The sequence below is a fragment of the Xyrauchen texanus genome, chromosome 1 (assembly GCF_025860055.1).
Source record: "Xyrauchen texanus isolate HMW12.3.18 chromosome 1, RBS_HiC_50CHRs, whole genome shotgun sequence".
Taxonomy (NCBI): domain Eukaryota; kingdom Metazoa; phylum Chordata; class Actinopteri; order Cypriniformes; family Catostomidae; genus Xyrauchen; species Xyrauchen texanus.
Window position 1 is genome coordinate 50,661,661 of NC_068276.1, and position 12,309 is coordinate 50,673,969.

The 12,309-nt window shown below is 35.8% G+C and overlaps 2 protein-coding genes across 3 annotated transcripts in view; one reads left to right on the top strand and one right to left on the bottom strand.

The window, feature by feature from the left end:
• The window catches only part of LOC127647586 (1-phosphatidylinositol 4,5-bisphosphate phosphodiesterase beta-3-like), a 77,084-nt gene extending 71,942 nt beyond the window's left edge, over window positions 1-5,142 (top strand). For both annotated transcript variants that reach the window (XM_052131924.1, XM_052131935.1), the window contains 3 exons: window positions 517-574; window positions 1,082-1,168; window positions 1,598-5,142. In XM_052131924.1, coding sequence (XP_051987884.1) covers window positions 517-574; window positions 1,082-1,168; window positions 1,598-1,894 — 442 coding nt within the window. In that variant the 3' untranslated portion in view covers window positions 1,895-5,142. The remainder of the gene's footprint in view (window positions 1-516; window positions 575-1,081; window positions 1,169-1,597) is intronic.
• A 5,274-nt stretch (window positions 5,143-10,416) lies between these two features.
• The window catches only part of LOC127647649 (sodium/calcium exchanger 1-like), a 76,507-nt gene continuing 74,614 nt past the window's right edge, over window positions 10,417-12,309 (bottom strand). The window contains exon 9 of the mRNA XM_052132036.1: window positions 10,417-12,270. Within this exon, the coding sequence (XP_051987996.1) occupies window positions 11,891-12,270 (380 nt within the window). The 3' untranslated portion in view covers window positions 10,417-11,890. The remainder of the gene's footprint in view (window positions 12,271-12,309) is intronic.

Genomic DNA, 12,309 nt, shown 5'->3' on the forward strand with positions numbered 1-12,309 from the left:
CAGCACCAAAATAAATTTTAAGGGATGTAAGTTCATTTAGATTCAGCAAATCCATCGAAACATGATGTACAATAGCTTTACTTCAACAGTTTTGAATGAAAGTTTTATTCATTATTCAAGTTGAAAATAAAATGTCAACCAAAAACAACATTTTATCTTATTCTTATCATTACAATGCCTCTGTAGTTTTATTTGTTTTAATGCCTGACAAAAAAAATGGATTGTATAAATTTTTATATTTGTTGTTTAAATAAAATTATTTTACGTGTGGAATTCATTTAGTTTTTTTACACATAATTGAGTGAAAAAAATAATACATGCGTGACAGCATTGTACCACTGTAAATCACTGACTGCATTAATTAATAAATGAGTGAGCACGTTTTGTGAACATGATTATATGAGTCTGAATGTGGTCAGGCTGATGATGCCATGAATGTCTGAAGAGTTCTGTCAGCACATCAACTAACCCCGACAGTAATGTACCAGTAATGTAACCACCTCCTGTTTCTTTCAGGGAGCTGAATGAGATCAATAGAAAACATATCAATGAGTCTGTCAAATTAATCCTTCAGGTGAGTGGATTTGAAAAATACTGTACGTATGAATTATTTAGTATCATTTGGATTTATATCTGAATAGCTTTTATTATATGAGGTGCTCTGTGTTCAAGTCACAACAATAACATATCATACATGACACGATAGTAGCATCAGTAGATTTGTATTTGCTCACTGAAAGCGCATTACTGCTAAACGCTACAAAATCTTGTCCAATTAGAACCTATTTGATGTTTAAAATACATTTACTGTATGTGGAGCATGGTTTTGGACCAGTTAGATTTCACTTTGGGAGGGCTACCCATCGCATCAAGTGCCCGTCAAAGTGATGCTTATTGCAGTCAAGACTGGTTTGGACAAGAAGTCAGATTATCACTTGCTGCCTAAATGTGCCACATGTGGTTTTAGGACTTGGTGTTACTGTGCCACATCTTTATCATACAAACTCTGTAGACTATCAAGTTTTTTTTTTTTTTGTTTTCTTCTTGTGAACTCCATTTATTCATTCTGTCTCTTATGTAGCTGGAAGTGTCTCAGGGGAAACGTCAGGAGAAGTTGAATGCCCTTCACAAGGACATCCTACAGAAAATGGATGAGGAAGTTCCTCTGGTCAGTCATGCACATATCTATTCATTCTAAATTCTCACATGCTAGGTCCTGTTCACTTCACTTAACCCCTTTTCTTTCTCTAAGTGTTTAAAGGCAAATCAATAAAGTAATGACCCATTCAAAATTTCCCTCACAAAAAAATTGTGGTAACATTGATATTGGCCACCATCAATTTCATCAAGAAAAAAAAAAGAAGTTCAGCAACTTAAGAAGAACTTAATTCTGTGCAATTATGAAATAAATAACTGTTAAAATATTATGTTATATGGCAACGTCATATGGAATTCTGTGTTTCGGGGAATCTATTTTCTTCAGTTTTCCATCATGAGCCCTCCATTATAAGTTTAAATGGGTTTTTTCACATGAATTCATTGCTCCCTCTGCTGAATCATTCTTTCTGAATGGTGCTCTGATTCATTGTGTCTGCAGAATCAGGCCCGTCTGACACAGGATTGTGAGGCTGAGCTGAAACGCCTGCCAGTCGAGGTCTCTCAGTACCTGCAGGGGGAGCTAGAGAGCAAAGGCTCCTATAAAGACACCCTCATGGGTCCGGCCAATAACGACAGCTCTGGCTCCGGCCCACCTTCCAACTGCAGCACGCCCCCTTACTCCTCCCCCAATCACATCTGGAACAACATCAGCAATAGCAACACCTCATTGCTGGACTCCCCCAGTTCAAACACTCCTGTCAAGTCAGAGACGGATACTACAGGAGTGTACAAGTGATACTACAGTTTTTTTTGTTGTTGTTTTTTTCCTATCAGTCTCTCCGATTAATTTATTTCCTCAATGGATTCTAAGAGTAGATATAGTATTACTAAGATGTATGCATTTTTTGAGGAATTTTTTTTTTTTAGCCTGCATACACACTTCTCACTTTGTCTGTCTGAATTCAGATTTGACATCTTTTTACTTTCTTTTTTAACCAAAGTCCTCTTTTAATCCAGAATTACAATGGATTTTTATCTTAGCTTTACAAATGTGGACTCTCTTACATACTCTTGCCTGTACATAGGACACCTGTGGAAAATGGTGGGTGGGGTATACCTTTTATTAGGTTCTCTATTTGTTTCTGATGTATAGTGTGCACTGTGCAGCTTTATGTGTAGTACTGCGAGTTGTCCTGAAGGTGGAAGTAGCTAATAGGTGAGTTCTGAGGCTGTGATGCTAGACTAATGCTTAATCTGAATGGTACATGTATACATTATGTTGCACAGATTGACTGTTGTTTAGCCAATTCCCAATAACACGATTTCAACAATAAACCAATTTCTTATAATGCATCTCCTTAACAAGCAAAACTCTGAGATGTTGCATGTTCCTGAAGAGAGTGACTCACATCTTGATATACTTCACTTGAACTCTCTCTCCCAGATTATGCTTTCTAAAATCCTGTAATCCCACTCTGCCTCCACTGTATCTGTCTTTATGTTGGTTGGTTTAATCTGATCTGATCCAGACTCAGAAATTCTGTGTTATTGACAGTCATCCCACATGTGACACTCTCTCAAACCCATTGATATCCAGGAAACATATCAGCCACTTTTTTTTATTTCTTGTTCCGCCCCATGTTTTTGCTGATAAACCCCTTTGAATGCACTCGCCGGGTTTGGGTGCAACTTTCAGAGATCCTAGAACACATACTGTGACTGAGATACTACAAACCCGCTCTAGCTTTATGAAGTCAGGTCTAATAAGAGTCATAACATGTTGCATAACATACAGCCATGCTGAGCATATGAGAGGGTTTTTTTTATGCGAGATTGAAGCAAGACTTTAAAAGCTTAGCTCCGATCACCACAATCGGGGGCTTTTATAATCCATTAGAATGGATGATGGTTGGATTTTGCTTTCTCATACTGTAATCTGGTCTGCTGTCTCTCCATTTCTTGTTTGGTTTAGTACATTTGAATATGGTTTAATACAGTTTTTCATTTATCTGCCTCCCATGTCCCTTCTCACCTTTTCCCCACCTTTATCTCTTAAAGGGATAGTTCACCAAAATATGAAAATTCTGACAGTTACTCATAATAATAAAATTAGGAATATAAGTATGTGACTGAGGCAAAAATTCTGCCTTACACCTTTTAATGTGTTCCAAGGTAAAAAATTTTGGGGTGAACTATCTCTTTAAAACACAGGTACCCACTCTCAGGGCTTTGTGGCACAAAATGAAAAGTAGGACTTAGACACACATGTGTGTAATACAGTGCTCTCTCTGCCAGCTGCACTCTTTTCCCTGACTTGCACACCAGAGCAACCCTCATCTTGCTATCCTGATCCCGCGTGCATCAATTGCACTATAAAGCCAGTGGATGAGAGTTAACTTGGTGCTTTATGATCTTTATCGAAGCACTTTGAGAAATGCAAGCATTTACGACTATCAACCGATACATTTGCCGAGTGATTGGCTGCAGTATTATCCTCTTAGACAAATATGCAACATTAGACATGACTTTTATCTCCCTGATTGGATGAAAGTAGAAAGGACTTTCCCTAGATGTATAATTATACATAATTGCAAGAAACTTTGTGTGTGATCATATCCCTGGCCGTGTGAACGGATACTGCACATTAGAGTTTAGAAGGCCAGAAGGTCACAAGCAAAATGTCTGTAATGAGATGGAAAACACCATCTTTCAAGGAGACAAGAGTTGAGGGTTTGTGTATGAGTGTGAATGTGAAAGTAAGTGATTTAGCCCATATTCTTTATAATATGTTTGCATGTTAAGTCAATAGCATTATATACCCATGGGGATAAATGGTACGTGCATGTAAGCATATTCTCTCTGATTTCATTATATTTGGAGAGAGATTACTGTTATACAAATAACCTATATCAATCTACCAGGAAATGTTAGTGTGTGTTTCAGTGTAAACCATATAACATTTCTTATGGATCATCATATAATTCATTAATCTTTAGAGATAAACGATGTCTACTACTGACTAGAGGAGAAGGGTGAGGTCTGTCTTTGTTTGCTTGTATATCAGTTTGTAAAGGGGAACTTTATTAGACATTTACTATCAAGTGTCACTATTAATCCTTTGGTCGGTCCTCTGCTGTCTATCATATTATTTGTTGGTTAAATGAGGTGCAGAGGTGTTTTTATAGAGAAACACCCCAAAACTTTATGGCTGGTAATTTTAAGATGATATTTTTCTAATTAAACACAGCATTGCATTATTTCATTGGCATGATTTGAGTGTGCCTATGAAATCTCATTTTTGTATTCTTAATAAGATGCTGAAGGAAGGATGCTATTTTTTTTCTTTTGTTTAAAATCTAAAGTGATGGTTTTGACCTTAATCTGACAAAAGACAAAACCATTTAAAACCCCAATTTCTTAGTATTCCTTCCTTGAAAACATGGGACACAATTTAGATTGTTGCTCTGATTTTTCTGATATTTAACACAAAGAAATGTAAGTCAATGTATTTTTTAATTCAGTTCTGCATGGTTGGTAAAGTCTGAAGTTTTTCAAAGCAGACATGCAAATTCCAGTCTATAATCAGACATCCTCAGGGGAGATCAGGGCTGTGTGTATATTAAATCTCACAGCACTTGAATCAGCTTTTGACTCGTTTATCCTAATGATAGTGATCTTATGAAGAGCAAGATTGGTCTATGGTACATATGGTGCCCAAAGTCAATACCTAATTTAGTGATAATGTGTAATGCTTGTGTTTAAACCGAAACCTATAAAACTTTACATTTCTTACCCAAGGGCTAAAAATGCTCTGCCTCAGTTACAACTTTAACCAAGTACATATCTCCTAGTTTCATAGATTATTTAATTCTCTCTCTGACTCTTTGCATCTGTCTCTTTAGCACCTTCCTACTGAAACACTCTTGTTAACACTGTATATAGATAATGTACTGATCTGCCTTGTTAAAGGGAATGTTATTACTCTGGATGTAATTTATATTGCCTCTATAAAAAATATAGTTGTACAGTCAATAAATACAGAACATTGTCAAAAATTGTTTGTGCTTCCCTTTTCAGTATTACTTTTATATGATTTTGTATTTCTAAACAGTTTTGAGCATTGTCTAAAAGACAGAATTATGTGACCGTACTGAGGGTATTTAACTTTTATAGTTAAATATTTAACTATAAATATTTTATCTCGATCAATGGAAACGTGTAAATGCTTCATGCAGCTTTGAAGAGCTCTTTAATAATTTCTTAGTTGTTTTCTAATATTGTCTTTCAAAAGGCAACTGTAAAATAAGAGTTTATGAAAAAGTTGCTTACATTTGCACCAGGGATTGCTTTTAAAGGGGTTGATATGTTGACTGCATTAAAAAATGTTTGGTTTGCGCTTCATTTCTAAATTTTACCATAGAATTGGTTAAAACCTTCAAGCTTAAAAAAAATCACTGGTGTAAAAAATCCTCAACAATCTTGATAAGTAGGCTATACATTTATTTGATTACATGTTAGTTGATGTAATGAAGTTCCTGCTGTTCTTTGTGAGGTTATTACTAAGTAGTAACACATGGAAATGTGAATAAATAAAAAACATTTGATATCCATAAAAAATGGGATTTGAATAAAACCAAAAAGTAGTACAATAGGACAAAGCAAATACATATAAGTTCATTAATCTTCAATTTCCATTAGTTGACATTGTGATGCAACTATCCAACTCCATATCTGAGGCATAAAATCTTGCATACCTGCATTCATTCTATTTTCCAGGCTCTCTCATCCTATCTTACATTTACAAGTAATTTCTCATTCATTCACTTATTACAATTTTTTCTCTCTCTTATCTCCTTCCTTTGTATTTCAAGCACAAAGCTTGCCTCCATCTTTCTGTCCCCAGTGAGTGTCTGCTTCCGCCTCTTCCTTTCTGCTCTTGTTATGTCCTTTTTTGTTTTCTGTTTTCCCAGTGGACTGGTCCATCAGAGAGAGACGGAGAGAAGAGTTGGCGCCCAACTGTCATGCTTGACATCTATCAACTCCCTCAAGTGTACAAAGAAATATATAAATGTGTATATTTATATATATAATTCTTTATATTGCTCACTCATAGCACCTTGTACATCCTATGTGCTTTTGCTAGCTTGTCTGTTATTAGACATTCATTTAACCAGGAGGAAGCAGCACTGAGATTAAAAATCTATTTTACAGGAGTAGATAAGCAAGCAATTATTACAGATAAATGATTAAATCGTTTACAAATTAAAAGATCTCCCATTCATGAAGAACATACTGTATATCAATTGCATCAAGTCCAGATATACAGAAAATCAGAGGCAGCAGCATACCTAAAAGCTTTTTTGCCTAGTTCAGTTTGATCCGGTGGAAAAAAAAACAATATTCAATTCTGAGAACTGAGAGAATATATCACAACACATTTCTGTTGAATGAGGTGGCAAAGGGATGACAGTGGAAGACCAAGGATGGATTTACAAATGATCAACTACCAGTGCATTAGTCTACATGTAGACAGTGAGGGGCAACACTACTATACAAAACACAATGATGAGTAGTGGTTTTATCATTTGTTATATATCTAAATGCATGGTAAACTGTCTAAAGAGTGTAAAAGATAGGCGGGTGCAGAATAATATAAAACATCCCCATAGTCAAACACTGACAGAAAAGTGGTAGAGGCAAGCTTCTTTTTTGCTTTAAGAGAAAAACCAGATATACTGTAGTTCTAAAATAAAACCCTAATTTTACCTTACGTTTTTCTTTATCTGGTTAATATGAAAAGACAATGATTCATCATGATTGATAAGATATATATATATAATCTTATACAAAATCATATCACCCAACAAGATTGATTGTTGATTTCTTAGAATAAGAGAATACCGTAAGCATAGTGGTCTAAATCTTGTTTTAAATGCTAACAAAGCCAACCAACCCGATCTCGAACAAAACAGTTGAGCAGTGTTGAAAGCTGACTGTAAAAGACGGTCAGATGTTTAGGAGCACTACAGTAAATGACATTGTCCTCTGCATAAAAATGAATGGTAAATAGGAGTGGTCCCAGAACAGATCCCTGGGGAACAAGATCTTTGAAAGAACACAGCTTGGAAATTGGTCTATAGTTTGTATAGCGCGATCACCTCCTTTCAGCAAGGGAACAACAAAGGCTGATTTACAAATCTGAGGAATTTAATTTGTGCATTTGAAAGATTTAAAAAAATTAATTATGGAGTGTGAAAAAAATCAGATGCTTATTTTAGAAATAAAGGTTTGTATGAACCTTAGAATTGGCAATTATTCTCAAACAAAAATAGTTATTAGAGCTGTAAGCAACAAAGTGATCTTTAAAACAATTTTTGTTACCAGATAAAGAATTAATATTTTCCCAAAATTCTATAGGATTGTTGTTTTGTTTCAGTAATATACTGTAATACTAGCTGTACATTTGTTTCAGAGTTTTCTGAAATACAGCCAATAAGATTGAAGATCTGAATATCTAGCTCTTTGCCCATGCAACATTAAACCAGGGATTATCCTGACCTTTAACACTGTATTGTTTTTAAAGTGATGTGTTTATTATGCACTCTTAGCATCTGGAATGAGAAAAATCTTTAAACAAGTGCATCACCCCAAACAGTATTTGGACATTGAAGACACAATTAAAGGAATATTTGGGGTTCAATACAATTTAAGCTAAATCGACAGCATTACATCATCATGGCAATAAAATTGTTAAATTGGATATAACTTTATAGTTTATTTATTTATCTAACTTTATTTATACACAGAAAAGGTTACAAAGTGATCTGATCACACTAAAATCATTTTTACACACATTGTTTATGTCTTGATGTTATACTTTAGAATACTTTAGTTCATGTTAAATAATGTTAACAAATGGAACCTTATTGTAAAAAATTACATTTTAGCAAGGTGTCAGATAATGTTTCATGCAAACATAATGTCACCAAATTAAAGAAAGACAGGAACTGAAGTTAAAACAGTAGGAATCCAACTGAAAGTTGCCATATAACAGAATAAGGAAAGCACTTGGTGATTCGCACATCGTGAAATACAAAGACAATTAACAATGAGATAATTCCAGAGATAATCTAAGTAAAGTATAGGGGTGCACACAAGGATTACAGAGAACAGGGTCAAGTCATGGTCAACAAATACTGAGTGGAGTGGTGGTGGCGTAGTGGCTAAAGCACAGGGCTGTTAATCAGAAAGTCACAGGTTCTAACCCCATGGCCACCACCGTTGTGTCCTTGAGCAAGGCACTTAACTCCAGGTTGTCCCTGTAATAATTGCACTGTAAGTTGCTTTGGATAAAAGCGTCTGCCAAATGCATAAATGTAAATGATACAGGATGACATGGTGACCACTTCCTTTAGGGCACTTCATAATAACTCTTAGCATTTATCTTCTGTACACAGGAAGGACAAAGGATACATTCTAGAAGCACCAATGTTATCATTACCTAATTTCTTTCTCTAATATATATATATCCATCCATCCATCCATCGTCAACCGCTTATCCTGTGTACAGGGTCGCGGGGGGCTGGAGCCTATCCCAGCTAACATCGGGCGAAAGGCGGGGGACACCCTGGACAGGTCGCCAGCTAATATATATATATTAGACACAAATATATACACACACACACACAGTGGCCCAAAAAAGTGTTTGGACACTTAAGCCACACTTAAAACCATGTGAATGACATGGTATTAGGTAACGACATATCAAACCGAGTGGTATCTGCAAACATACTTTTTGTAGCCAGTGTACATATCAGTAGCCTGTTGTTCTTTGCATTGGTAAGTGACACTCCAACACAAAAACACGAAAGCCAATGACACTCACACAATGGCATTCAAATTATTCAATCTCAAGACCAGGAAAAAGAACAGAACACACACACCACAAATTCACACAGCTTTTGTCTCTCTTTAACTTTAAAACTGCTATTAACCACATACAAATAACCTTTATTTGCAATTTCACCTATAAAGTAAATGATTGTGTACTGTGTATTGCTACAACAGTCATGGTGGACGTGTTTACATTCCAAAGCTCTTGCTTGCTCTTTCTTTCTCTGGCCAGGCTGATTAATCCAATTATGCAATTTTTTTTGTGTGTGACATTCTAGGATTGCACTTCAATTCATTGAGCTTCAAGAGCAGTCAGCCATTGAGAGGAAAGCAGTGACCCTATAAACCGATTATGTGCACACTCAACTGTTCAGTTGTATGACAGTCTGATGAGGAATACATTATTGATGATATTTATGTCTTGATTCATGACATCATGGGCTGGTTTGATTGTTAATTATAATTTGAAATCAACAATATGACCATAACTGATATCAATATGATTCTTATCTTTATTGTAACCACTTAACAATGGAGAACAATCTGCTTTGGGCAATTCTTTTTAATTCACTGCACAAGCAAAACCTCCTAATCAAAGTTAGGTTAGTATAAGAGGCTGGTACAAGATGGATGTGCTTTTTAAAGCCTATAATAGACCCACACACACACACACACACACATGTACCCGTCATCCTACCCAGACAAGACAATGGCTCTCTGGGCGGGTCACATAGCAACAAGATAAAACTAAAAATACTCTTGAGTTCACATTTCCTTTTCTAGAATAAGGAGAGACTTCTGAGAGCTAAATATCCACACAGCTGCTAAATCTGTCTCATTCATTCTTTTTCAGAGTCCTCTGTCATGCAGCGTGCCAGAGCCGATGACTCCCACCCTCCCCCTGTCTTCCTGCATGTCTCATAGCATAATGACACAGTCACAGACAGGCGATAGGGAAAATTTAAAATACAAATAATATATGTATATTATTATTATATATATAACTGTGCATCTTTGCTTTACAAATCTGATCAATAAAAATACATGGAATGTTTCAATTTAAACTTTTTGTTTCTCCCCACTGAAAAATAAAATAGCTGTAGACGAAATAGGCTGATTTGTCCATTGATGTCAAAAAGTGGGATTTGTCAAATGACAATACAAATATATATAAACAGACAGCACTACAACACTGGTTTCTTATTTAAGGAGTACATTATTTAAAGAGTTTATTTAAAGAGTACATTTATTCTTGAATGAGTGGCTCACACACATCATATGCACATTTAAAATGTATGTTTGAAATAGTGATATTCAGCACCTTCAATGTTGTCATTATTATTATTTTACAGTTGTTCGTCTGACTTCTCTGTGATAATTCCAGTCCTTTTTTTTCTCCACACCTTTTTAAAGTTTTTATTCCTGTTTTCTGTTTGACTTTAAAAAAACAGCTAAGTTCCTTCATTAAAAATTAATAGTTATGAATTCAACATGCTTTTCAGAGCATCTGTCAGATTCGTTTTAGTCCTTAAACATGCTTTTGTTTTTCCACAAGCAATAGTGAATCCATCCTGTTGCTATAGTCCACGCTTTAGTTTGTTTGGTCATTCTGTTCAGTTAAATAGCATTATAAATATTATCATTACACATACATGAGAGCAATACTGACAAATAACATTTAAAAAAAAAAAAACAGTCCAAAAAATTAAACCCTTCATTCTATAACCGAAGGCTGGGATTGGCTCAAACAGGAGTATGAATAAGACAGGAATCATTGGTTACTGGCCTGGATAAATGTAAGACACCACTGAGTTACGGGTACAAGTGTAAGGCAAGAGGGACAAGAAGTGACAAGATACTGGAAAATTCCCTCAAAAATGAAAATTCTGTCATATTTTACTCAGCCTCATGTTGTTCCCAACTCGTATGTCTTTTTTTTCATCAAACAACAGGAGTAATTTAAACCTTTATTAAAGTTCATGGGTAAAGTAGCCATCTTTTCAATTAATCGGTTGATCCTGGTCTGAATGATTCGTTCACAAATCGTGACTAAATCTCGAGATAACAGCTCACTGGAACATTATCAGTGAATAAATACTCAAATTTCATTCTGTTCCTTAAACAAAGCTATAGTATGACTTCATGAGTTTGAATATAGTGCACAAGTCATATGGACCACTTTAATTTTACTTTCCATGGACCCTTTTCACACGGAACGCGGAAGTAAACGATTGCAGGGTAAACCTTGATAGCGGGGAATGGTAGTGAATGGGGAGACCAAGGCAAATGCAATTTTTGCTTATCTATTTACTCCAACATCAAAAAAAAAATGTAGAGAGCGTTGGAAATGTACTGTCACTCTCTTATCAGCTGTATTTGAAACCTTATCGCACCTGTGGTAACTCGCTTTTTAAAAACTAATTCCAGGGTAATTTTATACAAAGTACAATATTATAACAATGTTATATAGCACTAAATTATTCAAAATTTTCAAATAAAAAAAGTTTGCTAGATTTACACTACTAAATTAGGCTGAAACATGTCATCACAGGTTTGGGAAAAGTGTCCATTGTACTTTCATGTGATTTTTGATGCTTGAAAGCTTGAGATGCAGTCTCAAGGAAGAGAGTGACCAGTGTCCTTTTGTGTTCCAAGCAAAGAAAAAAGTCATACAGGTACAAGTTTGGAACATCAAGAGGGTAAGCAATTAATAAAAGAATCTTCATTTTTAAGTTAACTATCCCTAGAAGACAATGGAAAATTACAAAATCTAACTTATTAAAAGGTAACAGGATAAATATTTAATAAATACTAATAAAAATAGCTCTTTCACTGACCACTTTCATTTTCCTCTAAGCTGAGATATTACAATGCTACTTTATTTATTCTGTTCTGTTTCTCAGAATCCAGTAATATGGCAGTATGCTTCCAGTGAGGACAGCAGGATGTAGATCAGCCATAGGGAAATAAAGAGTATGGATGTCAATATCTTGCAAGTCCGTGGACCGCCGAGCTCTCCTCCTGCAGCTGAGGGGCGCCGACGATACAACAGCACGCTGACACACACCACAGCCAAGGCAGTGAAGAGTGTGACAGAGAAGGCCAGAGAGCCTGGATCAACAAGGAACGGTTGGCCCTTAGTGCGCCAGTATACAGCAGCTATGGTCCACGCCACACCGATGCCCAGAAAAACATTAACAGCGTTGCTGCCCGTCACATTGCCAATGGAGGCATCAGCATATTGGTCTTGGATGGCAGCAACCTTACTGGCAAAAGTGTCTGTACAAAACAGAGAGACAGATATATAAGGGTGGGAGA